This window comes from Panthera pardus, unplaced genomic scaffold (genome assembly GCF_024362965.1).
Source record: "Panthera pardus isolate Hobbes unplaced genomic scaffold, ASM2436296v1 HiC_scaffold_22, whole genome shotgun sequence".
Classification (NCBI taxonomy): domain Eukaryota; kingdom Metazoa; phylum Chordata; class Mammalia; order Carnivora; family Felidae; genus Panthera; species Panthera pardus.
Window position 1 is genome coordinate 47,408,364 of NW_026526788.1, and position 24,128 is coordinate 47,432,491.

General features: G+C 37.4%; 1 protein-coding gene across 9 annotated transcripts in view; it reads left to right on the top strand.

Annotated features, from left to right (window-relative positions):
• MARCHF8 (membrane associated ring-CH-type finger 8) overlaps positions 1–24,128 on the top strand; it is a 120,907-nt gene that overhangs the window by 38,006 nt on the left and 58,773 nt on the right. For 5 of the 9 annotated variants that reach the window (XM_019444946.2, XM_019444945.2, XM_019444948.2 and 2 more), the window contains one exon: positions 10,565–10,744. The exons of 1 other annotated variant lie outside the window; for it this stretch is intronic. In XM_019444946.2, coding sequence (XP_019300491.1) covers positions 10,643–10,744 — 102 coding nt within the window. In that variant the 5' untranslated portion in view covers positions 10,565–10,642. Of the gene's footprint in view, positions 1–8,589; positions 8,716–10,564; positions 10,745–16,671; positions 16,752–24,128 lie in introns of those variants that run through there. 3 more of the 9 variants (XM_019444949.2, XM_053909704.1, XM_019444951.2) reach the window with 3 other exon arrangements.

Here is a 24,128-nt window from a genome sequence, read left to right on the forward strand (position 1 = left end):
ATTTTTTGTAATGATTATTTATTTTTGATGGAGACAGAGGGTAAGTGGGGGAGGGCCAGAGAGAGAGGGAGACACAAAATCCAAAGCAGGCTTCAGGCTCTGAGTTGTCAGAAATTGAATTTCTAATTTTGCTTATAATTTTGAATTTTCAAGGGTACTTTTTTCTTTTTCATATTATCGTATTTTAGCTTTCTGGTTGGTATGTACCATCTGTACATCTAAGAGGATGTTGACTGACTTATTTAAAAGGGTTTTAAAAACTTTAGAAAATTATCTTTATTTCCCCTAGTTGTTGTTGTGGCTTTGTATTATTATTTTGGTAACTTTCATTTGGAGCTCTTCTTCCAAATTTGATCAGTGATTCAGAAAGGCCAAGAACATTTTCTGTGAAATGGGGGAACAGAGGTTGGATTGCACTGAAGTGAGTTTTGAAAGGCAAGAAAGTGAAGAACATTGTACATGGCTCAGAAAGTTTGGCTATAGAGGGAAAGAAGATAGGAGAATTGAAAGCATTTTTAGTTTTGTTTTTTAAAAAATGGGAGATCCACAAAGTACTTTAAAATTCTTTATTGGTATGGAATTTCATAATTCTTTAATAGCATCTAGTGACATAATGACATAAAATTTATGCATATTTCTTGGAAAACTCTTACTTTGTTGGTGTGAAGGAGCCTTTAGAAAGGAGAGGATGAAAATATGAGGTAGGAGGATGGCTGATAAAGTGAGGCCAGGCCACTGAATAGCCAGATGAAGAAAAGGGCAGAGAGCCCAGGTATAGTCCCAGAGCTGGGGTCTCCTTTTCCTTTGAACCACATAATATAATTTACATAATTCATGAAAGGGTTGGGGACAGTGGGCAAGTTTATGTGATTGGTGGTAGGAAATTGAGGAACTTTCACAGTAAATACTGTTTGACCAGCAAAAGTACCCAGTCTCATGGTCAGATCCTAGGCATGCGGGCTTTTCTTCACACACGGAAATCTCTTGAGAGAGAACAGTCCATTCTCCTGGTGGAAAAAAGGCATTCACTATTTTGGAACAGGATATAACCATGATTAAAAGGAAGAAACATTTATTGATTGTCCATGTTTATTATTGTTTTCTGTGTTCTTTGAAAGATGATGGTTCCTGCCACAGATATGTTTCTGCCATAGTTACAGGGACAAACATTTCCTGGAAAAAAAAAGAAGTATAAGCAACACATAGCTTTCTAAGTGCTGGGCAGATGCTCAGATTTATTGATAGTTTGCTGTATTATAATACTAGACTCCTATTTGCCACATGTTCATGTTCTGAGTCTCCATTTCTGTTGGTGTGTAATGGCCATTCCATTTCGTGAGAAATATACAAACTAAAAATAGTATGAGATGACACTATTAATAAAGTCTTATATGTAAGATATCAGATAATGCAGTCTCCAAAATTAATAACTGTAGCTTGAAAGTCAGATGTCATAAAACATAGTGAAAGTGAACTGTTCCCATGATGCATTATGCTGTTTTTAAAGGGTTAGTGCTTTGCAAAAATATGACAGGAAATGCTGAAAAAATTGAGAAGGAGCATAAAATAAACACCATAGTGCTTGGAAACATCTGTGTCCTGAGAATGCATTTTCCTACTTTATTCCTGTAGGAAGATTAGGCTTGAATTCTGTGAGGCCTTCAGAAATGTACTTCTCACAGAAAAGAGCCCTTTTATGGTTGTATATCTTCATTGATAACATAAGTCTCTGTTGACAACCTAAGTGGAATGACTTGAGCTTTTAATTTTAGCTCTTCAAATATTTAAACTGTAAAAGTAATATATCGTCACTAAAGGTTTAAAAAATAGAGAAATGAAAAGTCATTTATATTGCCACATCATTAAACCACTGTTAGCATTTTTAATGAGTTTCCTTCCTAGCATTTTTATATGTGTATATATTGACATAGTCATAATTACAATGGGTGTATAATTTATATCATTTGCTTTTTATCAAATCCATGTTTCTCTTGCTTCTAATGCCCACATAATATTCCTTTGATTGTACTAGCACTGCAGTTTACTTAGCTTTTTCCCAGTTATGGGAAATTAAAGGAACTGTCTGTTTTTCTTTATTGTAAATAACGTTATGGTGGAAATCTTGGGGCTTATAAATTTTTGTGTATTTTCTCAGGCTAAGCTTCCCACAGGTAAGCTCTTCCACGTCTTTTCAGCCCTGTTGCTCAACATTTTTCTTGATAGGCATTCTGAGTTTATGATACTGCCAGGGGGTCATAAGGACACAGGTTCAGTGCTGATTGGTCAATGATAGATTTCATCATATTTTTGTAGACTTTTGTAAAGGGAAAAAATGGTTCCCTGAGCTGTTGCTTTTCCCTGATTATTAAAATATTAAGTGAGGACCTGTGTTATGTCCTCATTTGTAAAGTGGCTGTTCCTAGATTTTAATGTTTTTGAAACCTATTTGTATTGACTTCTTACATATAAAAGATACTGATTTTCTGTCCCATATTCTACATTTTCCAGTCTTTTTTTTTTTTTTTTTTGCCTGTTTATTTTTACTTATAGGGTCATATCTATAAATCTTTTATAACTTTTTTTCCTGTTAATTTGAGGCTTAGGAAATCAATCTCCCTTTAGTTCCTTAATATATTCGTTTGCAATTGCATCTTATGTGGTTTTTTTTTTTTTTTTTTTTTGAGGATTTAGAATTTATTTTTTTTTTATTTTTATTTTTATTTTTTTTTATTTTTTAATATATGAAATTTACTGTCAAATTGGTTTCCATACAACACCCAGTGCTCATCCCAAAAGGTGCCCTCCTCAATACCCATCACCCACCCTGCCCTCCCTCCCACCCCCCATCAACCCTCAGTTTGTTCTCAGTTTTTAACAGTCTCTAATGCTTTGGCTCTCTCTTATGTGGTTTTTTTTAACATTTAACTTGTATATGTATGAGGATTTATTTCAGTAAATGAAATATGAGTCCTTTTAAAAAAATATTTATTTGTTTATTTAAATATTTATTTATTTTGAGAGAGAGACCATGTGCACACATGAGCTGGGGAGGAGCAGAGAGAGAGGGAGAGAGAGAGAGAATCCCAAGCAGGCTCCATGCTGTCTGTATAGAGCCCAATGCAGGGCTCAGTCTAACAAACTGTGAGATCATGACCTGAGCCAAAATCAAGAGTCAGATACTTAACTGACTGAGCCATCCAGGCACCCCTGAAGTGTGAGTCTTAATTGATATAATTTTTCCTACCAAATTCCTTTTTTTTTAAAAATTCTTGTTTATTTTGAGACCTGGGGTGGGGGTGGGGAGGGACAGAGAGAGAGGGAGAGAGAGAGAATCCCAAGAAGGCTCCACACTGTCAGTGCAGAGCCCGATGTGGGCTTGAACCCATGAACTGTGAGATCATGACCTGAGCTGAAATCAAGAGTCTGATGGTTACGCAACTGAGCCACCCAGGTGCCCCTTCCCTTCCAAATTCTTGTCCAATTGTCCCAGCATCAGTTAAGAAGAAACTTGTCCCTTTCCTATAATTTTGGGCAGCTATTTTACTCTTCTGTATAATTCAGTCAGTTTTTGGACTGTCTTTTTTAGTCTTGGACCTGTAACTTTGCTTTTTTAATAATTATTGCGTAGTTATGTCTATATTTCAAGAGGACTCATCTCTCTGTTGATTCTTGCTCAACATTTTTATTTGATTGTCTCATTAATGCTTATGCATAATTTTAGAATAATTTTGTCAAGTAGAAAATCTTGCTTAGACTTTGGAATCACATTAAATATATGTTTTAATTCTGGAGAACACATATTATTATTGTAACACAAACTATTATTATAGTTTTCAAATATACTCTAAAATCGCTGAATGTTTTTCATTAAAAGTTCTTAAGTAGCTTTTAAATCATTTATCTTTATTTCATGATTTTTGTTTTGTTGGTGTATAGGAATGTTGGTGACATTATATATTTATATACTTTTTTCTTACACTAGAATACATTACTTATTTTATGTAAATGTTTATGTTAACTGATTCTAGTAGTTCTTAGAAATTCCTTTGGGTTGAAGACATCCACATGGCTAAAAGACACATGAAAAGATGCTCAACATTGCTCATCATCAGGGAAATACAAATCAAAACCACAATGAGATACCACCTCACACCTGTTAGAATAGCTAAAATGAACAACTCAGGAAACAATAGATGTTGGTGAGGATGCGGAGAAAGGGGAACCCTTTTGCATTGCTGGTGGGAATGCAGACTGGTACAGCCACTCTGGAAAACAGTATGGAGGTTCCTAAAAAAATAAAAATAGAACTATCCTACGACCCAGCAATTGCACTACTAGGTATTTATCCAGAGGATACAAAAATGCTGATTCAAAGGGGCACCTGCACCTCAGTGTTTATAGCAGCACTATCAACAATAGCCAAATTATGGAAAGGGCCCAAATGTCCATTGACTGATGAATGGATGAAGATGTGGCATAGGGGCACCTGGGTGGCTCAGTTGGTTAAGTGTCTGACTTGGCTCAGGTAATGATCTCATGGTTCACGAGTTGGAGGCGTGCATCGGGTTCTGTGCTGACAGCTCAGAGCCTGGAGCCTGCTTCAGATTCTGTGTCTCTGGTCTCTATCTGTACCTCCCCTGCTCAAGCTCTGTCTCTCTCTCTCTCTCTCAAAAATGAATAAAAACATTTAAAAAATAAAAAATGATGTGGTACACACACACACACACACACACAATGGAATATTATTACTCAGCCATCAAAAAAAATGAAATCTTGCCATTTGCAATGAGGTGGGATGGAACTAGAGTGTATTACGCTAAGTGAAATGAGTCCGAGAAAGACAGATACCTTATGATTTCACTCATGTGTGGAATTTAAGGAAACAAAAGGGATGACCATAGGGGAAGGGAAGGAAAAATAAAATAAGATAAAAATAGTGAGGGAGGCAAACCATAAGAGACTCTTAACTATAGAGAATAAACAGGGTTGCTGGAGGGGAGGTGGGGGGGATGGGCTAAATGGGTGATGAGCATTAAGGAGGGCACTTGTGATGAGCACTGGGTATTATATGTTAGTGATGAATCCTAAATTCTACTCCTGAAACCGATACTACACTATATGTTAACTAACTTGAATTTAAATTTTAAAAGAAATTAAAAAAAAAATTCCTTTGGGCTCTCTTTCATTATACTATAAAGTTCTCTTTTTGTCTTATTACAGAAAAAAGTCTTATCTAGAAAAAATCCAACTGTAAAATAAGAGCAGTGATAATGTATTTAATTTCCTTCTTTGTTTAATTAGATTGACTCTTAAGAGTTTGCCATGTGAGCATAAAGTTAAATTTTGTTTGAGATAGATGTTTTTTTTAAAGTTAGGGATTCATCGTTGCTGTTTAAGAATTCTGTGTTGATACTGGATTTTATCATTTGTTGACAGCACCTAATGACATAAACTACTGATTCCGAGGGTTTTGTCAGAAAATGGATTCTATTCCTGTGTGTTCTGGTGTCATGGTGTGTTGGTGACTCCCATTGTACACTGTGTACATACATATCTTGAGGTTCCCACAGGCATGTCAAGCTCAGTGTCCATGATGAGCTTTCCTTTACCCCCCACTCCTCTGTGCATCCTGGTCTTTTGAATGCACACCCAGAAACCAGGGTACAGTTGAGTCCCTTCACTAGATTATGTCGGTCCTCCTTTTCAAATGGTCTCTCTCATTCCTCCGTGTTCCCAACTTTAAGTCCTGCTTTGATCCTTCAGTGCTGTGTACTGCAGCTGGTCTCCTCACTCCTCTTACTGCTTTTTTTTCCTTTCTGTATCTGCTAGCTGTTGTGCACAGGCTTCTCGTTTTTATATGAAATGTGCTTCTGATAAAAACACGCTTAATTTAAAGTTGTTTATTCTGAGTGCCATTCGAGATGTTGGCATTCAGCTCCGCACAATGGTGAGGAGAAGGGTGCTGCTGGAGCCTGGCACCCTGTGTGCAGGGGTGCAGGGAGGCAAGCAGACCTGGGGTGACTGTCCCTCAGGGAAGCTGCGACTGGCATCTTTGTCTTCTCCTGGCTGCCTCCTTGTTGTCTATATTTGTCTCATCATTGTTGGAATGGACAGAATCTTTCATTTATCTTGACCATTTGGAAAGCACATAGAACAGCTTAATTATTATGCCACGCTGGTCATATTTTGCATCAGGCCTTCCTACCTCTCCCCTTGTAGGGATAGTGTGATCAGCCTTGCTTCTCCTTAGAGTCATGCTACTAGAGATCCTTAAAAAACGTCAGAAAGAATTTGAGGTCTCAGTTGTGTAAATTTTGTGTCAGCATGAGGGGCAGGAAAACAGAAAATGGTACTGGAAAGACAAAGCAAACAACTGGCCTTTGTGAGGCACTGAGGGGAATCATTGCAGATGCCTGAAAAAGGAGGCTGGAAAATGTGCTGATGTTAAGAACCCTTACATTTGTGCACATGGACACAGTCTTCTTTGGTCTTCACATTAACCCTGTGAACGGAGTAGAGATTATTACCTTTCTGTTTTACAGCTGAAGAAACAGAGCCTTTGAAATTCCTCAGTTTGCCCAACATCACACAGTATTCAAGAGTCAAGTCTTGAACTTAAATTTCTAATTGCTGATTTTGCACTCTTCCTGTTACCTCTTTCTCAAAACTGGAAGCGTGATAGGATAACAGTGACCATCTCCTTGTCATCCAGATACATTATATTGGGATAGCACTAAGGAAAAATACAGTTTTATCGATCTTAGTCCATATCAATTATTTACATATTTTTAAAAAAGTTTGGTTGAGATATAATTCACATTCATTCAAATCCACTTATTTAAACTATATAATTCTGTGGCTTTTAGTATACTTAAGAGTTATGTGCCATTACCATAATACATTTTAGAGCATATTCATAACTCTAAAAAGAAACCCTTTTAGCCATCATTCCCCCCCCCCCCCCATCATCCCCCATCCCAGTCCTTGGCAAACCAGTAATCTACTTTATGTTTCTATATATTTGCCTATTCTGCACACTTAATACAAATGTAATCATATAATATGTAGTCCTTTCACTTTATAATGCCTTCAATCATCATCCATGTTGTAGCATGTATTCATATTTCTTTTTTTGTTGCTAAATAATTCCATTTTATAGATAACACATTTTATTTATCCATTCATTAATTTATGGACATTTGTGTGATTTCCACATTTTAAGGAAGATTCAGACAGTTTTCCAAAGCAGCTGCATATATTTCCACTGGCACTGTATGAGGGTTTCAGTGTCTCCACATCCTTGCCAACACTTACCTGTCTTTAAATATAGCCATAATTGAAGTGATATCTCATGGTGTTGATTTGCATTCTCCTGTTGGCTAATGATGTTGAACAACCCATTTTTCTTTTTTTTAAAGTTTTAGTTTTAATTCGGTTACATTACATTAGTTACATTAGTTTCAGGTATATAATATAGTAATTCAGCACTGGCATGCATCACCCTGTGGTTATCTCCACAAGCGCATTCCTTAATCCCTGTCACCTATTTGACCCATTTTCCCACCTCCCTCTCCTCTGGTAACCATCAGTTCTGTATAATTAAGATTGTGTTGAACAACCCATTTTTTCATTGGGTTATTTGTGTATTCATTGTTGAGTCGTGACAGCCCCTTTATGTATTCAACATACAAATCCCTTATTGTATGTTTTGCGAAAAGATTCATTCTGTTCTGTGGTTGACTTTTCACTTTTTTGATGATATCTGTTGAAGCACAGATGTTTTTATTTTGGTGATGTTTAGTTTATTTTTTATTTGTGTGAGATAGGAGTCTAAATTCATTCTTTTGCATGTTGAAAAGACTGTTCTTTCCCCATTGAATGGTCTTGGAACCCTTGTTGAAAAACCAATTGACCATAGTTACACGGGCTTATTTCTTGACTCTAAATTTTATCTAAAGTCTTCTAATCCATTGACATGACATATCCATTTCCATACTCTTAAACAACCAGTTTGTCCATTTCTTCTAGATATGGATGTTCATATTAGCTGTGCTGTATTTTTCAAGTTAGCATTAGTGGGATTGAAGTTCTCATGCCTGGATTGTCAGACATAGTGCAAAGGTTTAACTATTGTTCTTCATTACAGACGAATTGGTATAGATATTTGGAAACTATGCAAAGAAAATAGTATGAGTAATACCTGCTTTATGCTTTTCACATGAACCTTCGGAAAAAAAAAAGTGGCATGGTCAGTTTTGTAGTTTGGCTTTTAAGATTATCATTTTTATCCTAAATATGACATAGGAGAAGGATTGCTTTAGGGTGACTTTCAGGTCTATAACCTGGAGATAGGGGTTCATATCAGAAGAGTAGCTTAAATGGCTGTAAGAAGGAGAGGTCCTTTAAAATTCTCCAAAATATTTAAAACCCTCTCTCAGATTTGTGTTTATCTGGCATAAATAGTCCTCATCAGTCTTGTCATGGTCATGTACCAATGATGTAATAATGATTATTATACCAGAAGCACCAAAGGAAGCTATTGGCATGATGTGTGGTGGGACTCTGGACATGGTTGGTTTGAGTTAGGTATTCCAAGAGACCACATGGAGTTTGTCATCTCTGACAGAGGACTTTGATGTATGAGTGATGAAGTGATGAAAAAACTGCTCACCAGTGACGGTTGTGATCTCCCAGAGAGTATAAGACAACTAAGCTGTAAGTGCCTCTTATCTTGTGTAATATGAACATAAACATTCAGACCATTCGTTGGGCACAGTGCTCCATCTTGTATCAGTTTCATCAAAGGCTTGAGATAGAGTAGATGATATATAACATGTAGACACTGACATTCTAGTAATTGATTAGAGTATCTAGACATTAATATCACCTACTGTATTTTCCTGTTTTATGGGTATCAGTGATCACTCACCTATTATAAAACTAGACTTTTAAAAACAATATTCTTTTAGCTCATTTTCTCATAGTGTTGATCCCTTCCAGCTTCTTATTCCTTCTTGTTGCTTGTTGATCAGAGAATCTTACGAGGGGAATTAATTTTGTGAGTTCTGTTGCTCTTTAATTTGGTTAAGTAACACTATCAGAGATGAAACCAGCCACACAAACACCTACCTTTGGTCCAGAGCAGAGTTTGGGGAGGGAGAGATGGAATAAATGGCTGCCCTTCCTATGTGACCTTAGGGTTGGGTGGAATAAATGGCTACTCATCAAATATGACCTCAAGGTTGCCAGGCCCTCTTGTTTACACTCCCTGCCTATTGTCCCAACCTCCAATGCATGGTTAATAAGTGAAGACCCCAAATTAGAGATTCATTGTTTTAGTTTAATGTTTCCATCCTTTGTTAAAATTCAGATAGCATGAAACATTACTAGATTAAATGTTATGGATAATTTGGATATATAATTGGTTTTGTGTACTGAGTTTGATAGATTTCAGCAGGGGTGGGTGAGGGGATAGAGAACACACAATTCAATTACCAGGAACTTTGGAGGAATGTAGGAGAAAACCAGAAAAAAGGCAGGTGTGCATGGAATCATTGAATCAAGCTTATTTAGAAACTATTATTTTACCTAAGGGCAGCCTTTTTAGGATCCCAGGAATATCCATGATGGCTCTAATCTTCCCTGAAAAATTCTTTAGAAAGGGGTTAGCAAACTACAGGCCATGGGCCAAATCTAGCCTGCCACCTGTTTCTGTAAATAAAGTTTTATTGAAACATAACCATTTTCATTCATTTGCACACTTACTGTGGCTGCTTTCACTCTGCAACAGCAGAATTATTTTTTTAAATGTTCATTTATTTTTTGAGAGAGAGCATGTGCATGCGTGCATGTGAGTGGGGGAGGGGCAGAGAGAGAGAGGGAGGGAGGGAGAGAGAATCCCAACCAGGCTCTGTGCTGTTAGTGCAGAGCCCGACGAGGGGCTTGATCTCATGAACCATGAGATCATGACTTGAGCTGAAATTAAGAGTCAGATACTCAACTGACTGAGCCACCCAGGCACCCCACAGAATTCAGTAGTTTTAAAAAAATATGGCCCACAGTGCCTAAAATATTTACTTTCTGGCCCTTTATAGGAAAAGTTTGCCCACAACTGGTCTAGAGAGTCTAGACTTTCAGAAGGTTAAGCATAGATCATACATACCTTAAATTTATTTTATACTTTTAAGCCTTTAATCTTACCATTGTGTGGATTCAGGGGCAGTGGTTTTAAGGAAAGATCACTACTTCTATCAGAATGAATGCTTGTTCAAGGAAAAAAATTAACTTTAAAAATATTCTTAAAGGATGACACTGCTGTATTTAAAACCTAATAGCCAATGGAAAATTAATACCTGATTATACATGTACATGCCTCTTTCAGGTGTGCCCATCTTATTACATGAGAAAAATGTTAAAATTTCTCCTATAAACATTTATCTTGTTGTTTATGAAGACCAGGTATTTGTGTCAGATACTGTAACTGGTTCACATATGAACATAAATATAAAATGCTAATCTCACTGTTGGAAATTTGAAGTGTTATGTCTTGTCTTCTCTCTCTCAGCTTGAAGTCCATGGCCCAAAATGACTCTACCACTGGAGACTCTGTTCAGTAGAGAAGACACCCAGACAGGAGGCTGGGATGAGCATGCCACTGCATCAGATCTCTGCCATTCCAACCCAGGATGCCACCTCTGCTAGAGTCTACAGAAGTAAGACCAAAGAAAAGGAGAGGGAAGAGCAGGTATTAGGAGGATGCCTTTTTTAGTTTCATGATTTTTGTTGTTTTCATTAAACACAGCCTAGAATGATAAACTCTGATGATCAAGGTTTTCTCTGCTAACATACTAAAATGCGTGTGGTGTAAATATTAGTTGGGCTCAGAAATTCTGTATAGGTTTCTAGGTTTTCAGACTTTGGTATCCCCTTATTCTGCCATGGTTATACATGACTTACTTATCTTCATTGCCTAAAATTATATAATTTTTTTCTGGTAAATCTCTGAGTAAAAGTTCTTTGAATTCTCAGAACATGATGCAAAAGGATAAATTAATCTGAACCAAGATTTTGTAAATACCTCGTACATACTAGTCTCTGCTTGCTTTAAGGGTATCATAGTTAACATCACAGAGCCTGTCTCTGCCTTCGTGTGGCTCTTGATCTGGCCTGACAATTCAAATGAATTAGAGTCTAATGACAAGGTCAGTAATAGAGGAATTCAGGGCCACCAAATTCCAGCCCAAGTGGTCAGGCAGGAATGGCTTCCTGGAAAAGATGACATTTACATAGAGAACCTGAACAGTGACCTGGAGTTAGCTCAGAGAAAGTAGAATGTTCCAGTTAGGAGAAATATTATATGCTGAAAGCCCAAAGGTTTAAAGCAAGATGAGTTTGAAGAGATTAAAATAGAGTAACAGGAACATAAAGGGCAGTGGCAAAATAGGAGGTTGGAAAAGTTACAGGAGGTACCGTAAGGAGTTTGGATGTATTTTTGCAGAATGATCAAATTTGCATTCTTAAAACTTTCACTCAGACTGCAGTTTGGAGAGTGAATTGAATCAGTGGTAAGAGACTAGTTAGAGGATCATTTAATAGCCTACTTAGGCCAAGTTTGGCAAACTTTTTCTGTAAAGGGTCAGATAATAAATGTTTTAGACTTTGTGGGCCAGTCACATCTCCTCAGTTCTGCCACTGCAGTGTGAAAATAAATATATAAACGAATGGTCATGACTGTGTTCCAATAAAACTTGACTTGCAAAATCTGGTAACAGGCCAGATTTGGCCTGCAGGCTGTAGTTTGCCAATCCCTGGCCTGAGGAAAAGGTGATGGTGACTTCGTCTGGGATGGGGTAGTGGGGATAGAGAGATATTTAGTTTATTAATCCACTGGGCTTGATAATTGCATGGGGGGTGAATAGGGGGGAATCATGGATATCTCCTACTTTCTCCTTGCCTTTACCATGTGCTGCACAAACATGTGCTGATTAGTTCTCACAGCATTCCTATTCCGTAGTAAATCTTTCCTGATGACTCTAAAGAATCCTTGTTAAATCAGAAAGTAATAAGTCTTGTTTGAAGGTGAGTGATTATAGTTGATGGGATACCATTCTTTGCTTTATTTCATAAATAATTAGAAAAAAACCAAATCTGTTGGGGGACCTGGGTGACAGTCCGTTAAGCATCCAACTCTTGATTTTGGTTCAGATCATGATCTTATGGCCCTGAGATCAAGCCCCGTGTTGGGCTCTACGCTGCCAGTGGAGCCTGCTTGGGATTCTTTCTCCCTCTCTCTCTGCGTCTCCCTCACTCATGCGCACACTCTCTCTCACTCTCAAAATAAATGAACTTATTAGAAAAAAACAAAGAAATCTGTTATATCATAGCTCTTGAAGTACATGGACTATGGAAAATGAAAAGGTACAATATAAATTAAAAGGGGTCTCCAGGGGCGCCTGGGTGGCTCAGTTGGTTAAGCATCCGACTTCGGCTCAGGTCATGATCTGACCTGCGTCAGGCTCTGTGCTGACAGCTTGGAGCCTGGAGCCTGCTTCAGATTCTGTGTCTTCCTCTCTCTCTGCTCCTCTCCAACTTGTGCTCTCTGTCTCTCAAAAATGAATAAATGTAAAAAAAAAAAATTTAAAGGGCTCTCCATATTCTTAGTTTGTGTTTTCCTTTTTTCAGTTGTTTGTATTGTCAGTCTGCACCCTTTCTATTTTGCTGAGCTCCTGGGAGGAGTGTGGTCAGCATTGATTGAAAGGCTGGCCAGGGCGGTAATGGAGTAGATGGGTTTTGGATGTAGTATTTTCAGTATTTCAGTTTTTCCTCAAGTTGCTGGAGATGGGAGAATACCCCCCAAATAATCTTTCCTATATTCTTTCAGTTTTCACTTAAGTTAATAGTCTTCATTTAAGATTCATTTAAATTAATGGTCTTTTCTCAGAACCCTTTAGTCCAAATGGATTTTTAATTTAAAAAAAATTTTTTTTAAATATTTATTTATTTATTTACATTCAAGTTAGTTAGCATATAGTGCAATAATGATTTCAGGAGTAGATTGCTTAATGTCCCTTACCCATTTAGCCCATCCCCCCTCCTACAACCCCTCCAGCAACCTTCTGTTTGTTCTCTATATTTAAGAGTCTCTTATATTTCGTCCCTCTCCCTGTTATTATATTATTTTTGTTTCCCTTCCCTTATGTTCATCTGTTTTGTATCTTAAATTCCTTATATGAGTGAAGTTATAAGATATTTGTCTTTCTCTGACTAATTTCACTTAGCATAATACCCTCTATTTCCATGCACATAGTTGCAAATGGCAGGATTTCATTCTTTTTGACTGCCAGGTAATACTCCATTGTACATATGTACCACATCTTTTTCCATTCATCACTCGATGGACATTTGGGCTTTTTCCATACTTTGGCTATTGTCAATAGTGCTGCTATAAACATTGGGGTGCATGTGCCCCTTCGAAACAGCATATCCCTTGGTTAAATACCTAGTAGTGCAATTGCTGGGTTGTAGGGTAGTTCTATTTTTAGTTTTTTGAGGAACCTCCATACTGTTTTCCAGGGTGGCTGCAACAGTTTGCATTCCCACCAGCAGGGCAAAAGAGATCCTCTTTCTCCACATCCTCACCAACATCTGCTGTTGCCTGAGTTGTTAATGTTGGCCATTCTGACTGGTGTGAGGTGGTATCTCTTTGTGGTATTGATTTGTATTTCCCTGATGATGAGTGATGTTGAGCATTTTTTCATGTGTCAGTTGGCCATCTGGATGTCTTCTTTGGAGAAGTGACTATTCATGTCTTTTGCCCATTTCTTCACTGGATTATTTGTCTTTTGGGTGTTGTGTTTGATAAGTTCTTTAAAGATTTTGGATACTAACCCTTTATCTGATATATCATTTGCAAATATCTTCTCCCATTCCGTCAATTGCCTTTTAGTTTTGCTGATTGTTCCCTTCACTGTGCAGAAGCTTTTTACCTTGATGAGGTCCCAGTAGTTCGTTTTTGCTTTTTTTCCCCTTACCTCCGGAGACATGTTGAATAAGAAGGTCCTATGGCCGGAGGTCAAAGAGGTTTTTGCCTGCTTTGTCCTCTAGGACTTTGGTAGCTTCCTGTCTTACGTTTAGGTCTTCCATCCATTTTGAATTTTTTGTGTGTGAATGGTGTAAGAAAGTGGTCCACGTTCATTTTTCTACATCGCTGTCCAGTTTTCCCAGTACCATTTGCTGAAGAGACTGTCTTTATTCCGTTGGATATTCCTCCTACTTTGTCAAAGATGAGTTGGCCATATGTTTCTGGGTCCATTTCTGGGTTCTCTGTTCTGTTCCATTGATCTGAGTGTCTGTTTTGGGGGCCAGTACTATACTATCTTGATAATTACAGCTTTGTAATACAGCTTCAAGTCCGGGATTGTGATGCCTCCAGCTTTGGTTTTCTTTTTCAAGATTGCTTTGGCTATTCGGGGTCTTTTCTGGTTCCGTACAAATTTTAAGATTGTTTGTTCTAGCTCTGTGAAGAATGCTGGTGTTATTTTCATAGGGATTGCATTCAATATGTAGATTGCTTTGGATAGTATTGACATTTAAAAAAATGTTTTTTAATATTTATTCTTCAGAGAGAGAGAGGGTGTGAGCACAGGAGGAGCATAGAGAGAGGGAGACAGAGAATCTGAAGCAGACTCCAGGCTCTGAGCTGTCAGCACAGAGCCCGATGCAGGGCTTGAACCCACAAACTGTGAGATCATGACCTGAGCTGAAGTCAGACGCTTAACCGACTAAGCCACCCAGGTGCCCCCCCAAATGGATTTTTAAATACCACTAAATAGTACATTTTTTTAGCCTAGGGTGCTTGCCTGCCTATACCAAGCTGAGGTTGCTTGGTCCCTATTCATTGCAGTATTGAATTTGGACACCAGATGGCAGGAATTTCTTGGAGTATATATGTGCAAGCTATACTTGTTAGGAGTAAAGGAAGAAGTCCAACATTTTAGCCCAGGAAGAGAGATTCTTTTTGATATAAAACCCTATTACAGATTTGTTGTGGTGGATGTTCAGTAAATATTTATTGAATTGATCTATTTAATGGGGGTTTTTAAGGTTTGGATAAGTAATATTAACGGCTATATTCATGGAACTGGGATTTTTTTTAAAAAAAATATAACTTATTGTCAAATTGGCTAACATACAGTGTGTAAAGTGTGCTCTTTGTTTTGGGGGTAGATTCCTGTGGTTCATCGTATACATATAACACCCAGTGCTCATCCCAGCAAGTGGCCTCTTCAATGCCCATCACCCATTTTCCCCTCTCCCCTCACTCCCCTATCAGCCCTCAGTTTGTTCTCTGTATTTAAGAGTCTCTTATGGTTTGCCTTCCTCCCTCTGTGATTTGGGATTTTTTTATAAGTTCATTTGTTTTTGAGAGAGAGAGAGAGAGAAAACGCAGGTGGGGGAGGGGTAGAGAGAGGGAAAGAGAGAATCCCAAGCAGGCTCCACACTGTCAATACGAAGCCTGATGTGGGACTCAAACCCACAAACATTGAGATCATGACCTAAACTGAAATTGGACACTTAACCAATTGAGCCACCCAAGTGCTCCTGGAATCGGGATTTTAATTGGTATTGGGAAGAGGGACCATTCTGTTTCACTTTAGCGTGGGGAATAATTGGAACACCTGATGGCAGTGTGACAGTTTTGGGAATCAGGGAGCCAAGGTGAGGGGACAGATACTGGAACTGCAGCTGAGACAGGAGCTTTGAAGGGCCCCATGAGTTTTGGCAGCAACTGGCATATTGCCGAAAATGATTTTTGTAGGTGTCAGAGTTCTGAAATGTGGTATCAGGATTGGTTTGGAAGGCACATTTTTGTCCATTAGAGTTTTCCTTTATCCAGTTTCCTTGGTATGGTGAGTTCAAAACAGAATCCTTTGGTGTGATTTCTGATGGCTTGTGTTTGGGAGAGGAAGAGAGGGGAGGGTAAGAGAAGCTCTGCAGAGAGAGGCATTCCTTCCTTCCCTCCCATCATTTGTTCTTCTTAGAGCCGCAAAGGTGAACTTTATCTCACAACCTCCTGGTAGCATAACATGAGATGGCTCATTACATCAATAAGAATTTTATTCCTTTTGAATCTTGTGAGAAGAGAGGCATTGCAGTTTACAGAATCAAATAATCCAGCTGTTAACATCGACAGTTTGTCATGTTTATAGATGCGTGGTTCTCTAACGCCCATTGCATGAGCCCATATCTGTACAGTTCTAAGAAGAGTTCATGACATTTACAGAGTAGTCAATTCAGTTGATGAATAAATGAATGAATTTAGTTTTAATGGTATGGGAACCACTATGGAAACAAGAGGATTGTTTTATAATTCATCAAAGGATTTCTGCTCCTATTGCTTATGAACTGGGTAGCTGTTTCTTGAGTATTTTTTTTCTTAGTGTTTTCTAAGTATTGATCCATTACTTTCCAGACTCTGGTCTGCATTTAGAAACCTGATATGGCGGTGGTTTGCATTCCTTCTAAACAAACATTTTCTACATACTGTTTTGGGGAGATATTTTCTTTTTCTTTATAGTTTAGAGAGTTATCAGTTAATTTCTTATCTAGACCTAACTGTGTTTTGTGGTTTGATAGGTCCCTCTACATTTTTCTTTCTCTATTTTTTTTAAGGAGACTCCACACCCAGTGTGGGCCTCAAACTCACAACCCTGAGATCAGAGGTCAGATGATGCATCAACTGAGCCACCCAGGTGCCCCCACCTTTACATTTTTCAAGATTATTTTTTATGTTTTATTTCATTAAAAACATTTTTTAAAAAATATTTATTTTTGGGGGGGGGAGGAGAGAGAGAGAGAGAGAGAGAGAGAGAGAGAGAAGAGGTGAGTGGGGGAGGGGCAGAGACAGAGGGAGACACAAACTCTGAAGCAGACTCCAGGCTCTGAGCTGTCAGCACAGAGCCCAATGTGGGGCTTGAACCCATGAACCGTGAGATCCTGACATGAGCTGAAGTAAGACACTTAAGTGACTGAGCCACCCAGGCACCCCTTATTTCATTTTTAACAACTGTATTAAGGTAAAATTGACATACAATAAATAGAACATATGCATTATTATTATTATTATTATCATTATTATTACTATTATTATTTTTTAAAGCTTATTTATTTTCAGAGAGAGACAGAGTATGAGTGGGGGAGTGGCAGAGAGAGAGGGAGACACAGAATCCGAAGCAGGCTCCAGGCTCTGAGCTGTCAGCACAGAGCCTGATATGAAGCTCGAACCATGAACCGCAAGATCATGACCTGAGCTGATGTCGGATGCTTAACCAACCGAACCACCCAGGCACCCCTAAACAGTACATATTTAAGGTGTACAGTACCTTCACAAGCAATATTGTGAACATATCCATCACTCCCAAAAGTTTCCTCATGCCCTTTGTAATCATTCCCTCCCACCCTTTTCTAACCCCTTCCTCAAGCAGTCACTGATCTGCTTTATTTCACTCTAGATTAGTTTGTGTTTTGTAGAGTTTTATATAGATGGAGTTATATACTTTTTGTACTCTTTTTGTCTCTTTGTACGTATTTTTTGTCTCTTTTTAAAGGTTAATTCTTTCAAGATTCATCCAAGTTGTGTGTATCAGTAGTTATGTCCTTTACTTGCTGAGTAGTATTCATTGTATGGATATACTACAATTTGTTTATTCATTCTCCTGTTGACGGACATTTGGATTGTTAACCAGATTGTGGTTGTTATAAATAAGGCTCCTGTTAACATTCGTACAAGCCCTTGTATGGACATATATTTCCTTTCCCTTGGGTAAATACCTAGGGTGGAATCATATGGTAGATGTATGTTTAACTTTTTGAGATACTGCCATACTGTTTTCCAAAAGCGATTGCACCACTTTACATTCCTACTAGACGTGGAGAGTTCCAGTTCTTCTGTATCTCTGCTAACATTTGCTATGGCTGTCTTTCATTTTAGTATCTAACAGGTGTATACTGGCATCTCATTGTGGTTTTAATTTGCATTTCCCTCATGAGTAATGATGTTGAACATCTTTTCATGTACTTATTTACCATCCTTACGTTTTTATTGTTGAAGAGCCTTTTTAAATCTTTTGTCCATTTAAAAAATATGGTGTTTTTTTCTTATTTTTGAATTTTGTACTCTAGATATAAGTCCTTTATCAGATACGTGCTTTACAAATGTTTTCTCCCAATGTCTGAATTGTCTTTTTATGCTCCTGCCTATGTCTTTTGAAGACTAAAGTTTGGTTTTAAATTTTTTAATTTTGATGAAGTCAAATTTATCCTTTTTTTCCCTTGTACATATTGTACTTTTGGTATTCTATTAAGAAAGCTTTACCTAACCCAAAGTTGCAAATAGCATCTTAGAACTTTTATACTTTTGGTTTTACACATATGTCTAAGATCTGTTTTGAATTAATTTTTGTATATTGTATGAGGTATATATCTAGGATCATTTTCTGTATATATGAATGCCCAATTGTTCCAGTACCACTTGTTGAATAGACTGGACTGTCTTTTCTCCATTGCATTATCTTAAATCAGTTGCCCATTATGTGTGTGCATATTTCTTGACTCTCTTCTGTTTCAGTGATGTATTGACTATCTTTATACCAATACCACATTGTCATAAACACTACAGTTTAACTTTTGAAAATCAGATAGTGTTCTTTTTCAAACTTGTTTTGCCTATTTTAGTTTTTTTTTGTACTTCCATATGAATTTAAGAATCAGATTGTCAGTTTCTACACACACACACACACACACACACACACACACAAGTCTTCTGAGATTTTTATTGGGATTATTGAATCTGTAGTTCACTTTGAGGGAGAACCGACACTTAAGAAGATTGAGTCTTGGGGCGCCTGGGTGGCTCAGTCAGTTAAGCGTCTGACTTTGGTTAAGGCTGTGATCTCATGGTTCATGAGTTTGAGCCCTGCATCAGGCTCTGTACTGACATCTCAGAGCCTGGAGCCTGCTTAAGATTCTGTGTCGCCCTCTCTCTCTGCCCCTCCCCCACTCACACTCTGTCTCTCTCTTTCAAAAAATAAACAAACATTAAAAAAAATTAAAAAATATTGAGTCTTGACCCATGAACAAGGTATGCCTCCTCTTTAAGTCTTATCTAATTTCTCTCAGCAATGTTTTCTAGATTTCAGTGTGTAGATAGGTTTTACATACCTTTTGTCAGATTTATCCCTGTTTAATTGGTATTTTTGATTTGTTGTAAATGGTGCTGTTTTTTAGAATTTTAGTTTCTTATTGCTTGTTGCTAGTACATAAAAATAAAATAGATTTTTGTGTATTGATATTTATATCTTGTGTCTTGTTTGCAATTTTGGCAAACTCACTTATTAGGTTCCAGTAGCTTTGATTCCGTTAAATTTTCTACATAGGCAATTGTATCATTTGTGAATAAAGTTTTACCCTGCCCTTTTCTACCTGGATGCCTCCCTGCTTTTTGGTCCTAGTGAAAACCTCCAATCCTTGTGTTGTTCTTGATCTTAGGAGAAAGGCATTTATTCTTTCAGCATTAAGTATGATGTTAGCTGTATGTTTTTAGTAGATACCCTGTGTTGGGGTGAAGAAGTTCCCTTCTATTTCTGGTTTGCTGAGAGTTTGATTAGGAATGGATCATGGGTGGGGCGCCTGGGTGGCGCAGTCGGTTAAGCGTCCGACTTCAGCCAGGTCACGATCTCGCGGTCCGTGAGTTCGAGCCCCGCGTCGGGCTCTGGGCTGATGGCTCGGAGCCTGGAGCCTGTTTCCGATTCTGTGTCTCCCTCTCTCTCTGCCCCTCCCCGTTCATGCTCTGTCTCTCTCTGTCCCAAAAATAAATAAAAAACGTTGAAAAAAAAATTAAAAAAAAAAAAATAAATAAAATAAAATAAACATTTAAAAAAAAAAAAAAAAGGAATGGATCATGGGTTTTGTCAAATGTTTTTTTGTGTCTTATCAAAGATAAAGCTGTATTCTTAAATTTTTTTAAGGTGTATTTTTAGAGAGCAAGCATACAAGTGGGGGAGGGCAGAGAGAGATGGGGACAGAGAATCTGAAGTGGGCTCTGTCTCGATGTGGGGCTCAAACTGAGGAACTGCAAGGTCATGACCTGGGCTGAAGTCAGACGCTTAACTGACTGAGCCATCCAGGTGCCCCTCTTTTTTAAAATTTATTTATTTTGAGAGAGACAGTACAAGTTGGGGAGTGGCAGAGAGAGCTAGAATCTCAAGCAGGCTCTGCACTGTCAGCACAGAGCCCGATACAGGGCTCAAACCCATGAATCATAAGATCATGACCCGAGCCAAAATCAAGAGTTGGGTGCTTAACCGACTGAACCACTCAAGTGCCCCATAGGTAAATCTGTATTCTAGTTAAAGCAGCAAGGGCAGATTTTATTCAGTAATAACTATTGTGATAGGGAGGAAAGTCCAGTGTGAACTGAACCCCACTTCTTTTTGTGTGGAGGTGACTAGGGTGTTTTAAAAGGATAATGAAGGAGTAGAAAGGAGGAACAAATGGGAAATGAGTAGGGGCTTGAGTAGAGTCAGGGATGTAGAAATTTACAAAAAGCTGGAAGAGAATTTGGTCATTGTGATTAAGCCAGCTGGGTTTGCTACCTCATGCCTATTCAAGTTAGGCTTGTACTCGCCCATAAAGATTGGGAGATAGGGGCTCTGTTTTCAGGGATTGGCTGGAACAAACAGTAATACTTTTGGCAATTTTGAGTTTTCCCAGGCAGGAACTTAAGAGGGTTGGAATCATCATCCTAGGAACACAGCCATGAGAAGTTAGAAACTACACTAGTGTTTGTTCAAGTCTTTTAATGCAGAGGTTTGGATGGAGTCATATGTACCAAAGAGTTCTTACAGTTTTTAGTCTACTGAGGTGATCATAATGGTTTTTATCATTTTGTGTATTTGTCAATGATCTCCAGAGAGAACCAATAGGATATCTTTATCTATAGATGTAGGTATGAGATTTATTATGGGAATTGGCTCACATGATTATGGAGGCTGAGAAATCTGACCAGGCTGCTGTTATTTGCAGCTTGGAGAATCAGGAAGTTTGGTGGTATAATTTAGTATACATCCAACGGCCCAAGAATCAGGGAAGTAGATGATATAAGTCTCAGTTTGATTCCAAAGGCTGGAGTCTGAAGGCCTGAGAACCAGGAGTGCTGATATCCAAGGGCAGTATAAGATGGATGTTCTAACACAAGCAGAGAAAATCCACTCTTCTCTATCTTTCTGTTTTATTCAGGCCCTCATTGGATTGTATGATGCATTGGGGGCATTGAAATATGAACACCTTCTGGAAATGCCTTCATAGAAGCACCCAGAAATAATGTTTTATCAGCTATCTGGGAATCCATTAGCTCAGTCAAGTTGACACATAAAAGTAACCATCACAGTTTGCTAATATGGCAAAGTACCCTGGTTGGTGTTTTTTTGTTTTTGTTTTTGTTTTATTTTTAATGTTAAACCAACCCTACATTTCTGGAATAAAGCATACTTGGTTATAATGTATTAATATGTTTATAAATTATTGGATTTGAATTGCTAAAATTCTTGTCTAGAATTTTTGCATCTGTGTTCAAAAGGAATATTGGTCCATAGTTTTCTTTGATTGTAATGTTTTTGTCCGATTTTGTCATAGGGACAGTACCGGCCTCATTCAATGATTAGGGAATTATTTCCTCCTCTTCAGTATTTTAGAAGAGTTTAGAGTTGGCATTACTATTTCTTCCTTAAGGTTGGTAGAATTAACCAGTGAAGCCATCTGGGTCTGGAAATTTTTTGGGAAAAAGTTTTAAACTACAGTCTCAATGTCTTTAATATAAGGCTATTTAAGTTAGCTGTTTTTTCTTGAATGCACTTTGATAGTTTGTGTCTTTCATGGAATTGGTCAGTTTCATTGTTTATTGGTATAGAATTGTTTACAATGTTTATTATTGTCTTAGTCCATTCTGGTTTGTTATAACAAAATACCTCAGACTTGGTGGCTTATAAATAATAGAAAATTATTTCCCATAGTTCTGTAGTCCCAGATCAAGGTGCCCGCATGATCCAGGGTGAGGGCTTTCTTCTGGGTTGCAGACATCTCATTATATCCTCACATGGCAGAAGTGGTGAGGGATATCTCTAAGACTTCTATAAGGACATTAATTCACGCGTGAGAGCTCTGCCATCTGACCTAATTGCATGCAAAGCCTAATACAACCACATTGGGCCTTAGGATTTCAACATATGAATATGAATTTTGGGGAGACACAGACATTCAGCCTGTAGCACCGATTATCCTTTTTTCTTGATCATCTGGTCATAGGTTTATCAATTTAAGTGAACTCAAAGAATTCTTTCATAGATTTTCTCTGTCATTTTTTTTTTCTTTATTTTTTGGCTTTTGCTTTGATATTCATCATTTTGTTTTCTTTGTTTCCTTTGAGTTTAATTTGCTCTTCTTTTCCTAGCTTCTTAAGGTAGAAGCCAAGGTTATTTATTTGAGATCTTTCTTATTTTCTAATGTAGGTATTTAGCAATTAGAAATTTCCTAATTTCTGCTTTTGTGGCATCCAGCAAATTTTGCTTTGAGTTTCATTTTTATTCAGTTCAAAATACTTTCTAACTTCCTTTTGATTTCTTCTTTGATCCATGGTATTTTTAAGTATGTTATATAATTTTCAAAATTTCTGGACTTTCCGAGATCTTGCTCTTATTTATTTTTAATTTAATTGCATTTTGTCTGTGGACATATTTTAAATAAGTTAAATCCTTTAAAATTTATCAAGGCTTGTTTTATGGCACAGAACATGGTCTCTTTTGGTAAATGTGCTATGTACACTTTAGAAGAATGTGTATTCCTCTGTTGTTGGATGCTGTGTCCTATAAATGTCAGGTCAAATTCATAGTGTTTTCCAAGTTTACTCTATCCTTGAATCTAGTTGTTCTATTAGTTGAAAGAGTGATGAAATTGCTGATGGTAATTATGGATTTGTCTTATTTTTCCCAGTTTTGCTACATGTATTTGATGCTCTGTTATTAGATGCATAAACACTTAAGATTGTTTGAGCTTCTTGATAAATTAACCCCTTATTATTATGAAACGATTATTTTTATTGTGGTGATAATATTTTTTGCTCTGAAATCTACTTTGGTAATAATACAGGCATTGCAACTTTCTTTTGATAAGTGTTAGTATGGTATCATCTTTTCTGTCTTTCTACTTTTAATCTATTTGTGCCTTTATATTTAAAGTGCTCTTGTATAAGCAGCATGTGGTTGGGTCTTTTTTATCCAGTGTGGTAGTCTCTGCTCTTTTTTTAGATGTTTGGGCCATTTATATCTAATGCCATTATTGATACATTATTCATAGGTTAAATCTTCCTATTCATTTTCTATTTGTCTCATCTGCCTTTGTTTCTCCTTTTCATCTCCTTCAGGCTTTGTTAATTATTTTTTAAGATTTAATTTTTTATTCTTTTTTTTAAGTTTATCTATTTTTGAGAGAGAGCGCATGCACGCATGTGCAAGTGGGGTAGGGGTGGAGAGAGAGGGGGAGAAAGAGAGAATCCCAAGAGTCTCCGTGCCTCTGTCAGTGCAGAACCAGATGTGGGGCTTGATCTCACAAACTATGAGATCATGACCTGAGCTGAAATCAAGACTCAGTCACTCAACTGACTGAGCCACCAGGTGCCCCAGATTTTTATTCTTTGTTGGCTTGTAAGCTATAACTTTGTTTTAGTCGTTTTTAATTTAATTTATTTTTTATTTCTTGTCAGGGTTTATGATAGTATACATTTTTAACTTATCACAGTCTACCTTCAAGTGATAATACTTACGTATACTATAAACACCTTACAATAGTATACTTTCATTTCTCTCCTCCTGGCTTTCATGGTATTGTTGTCATACATTTTTCATATATATATATTATGAACCCCAGAATTACAGTATCAGCATTTTAAAACATTTTTAAAGAGATTAACATATTAAAAAATATTTATTTACTCTTATAAATAACATTTCTGGTGTTCATTGTCTCTTTGTGAAGGACTTTAACATTTCTTGTAGTGTGAGTTGGCTGGTAATGAATTT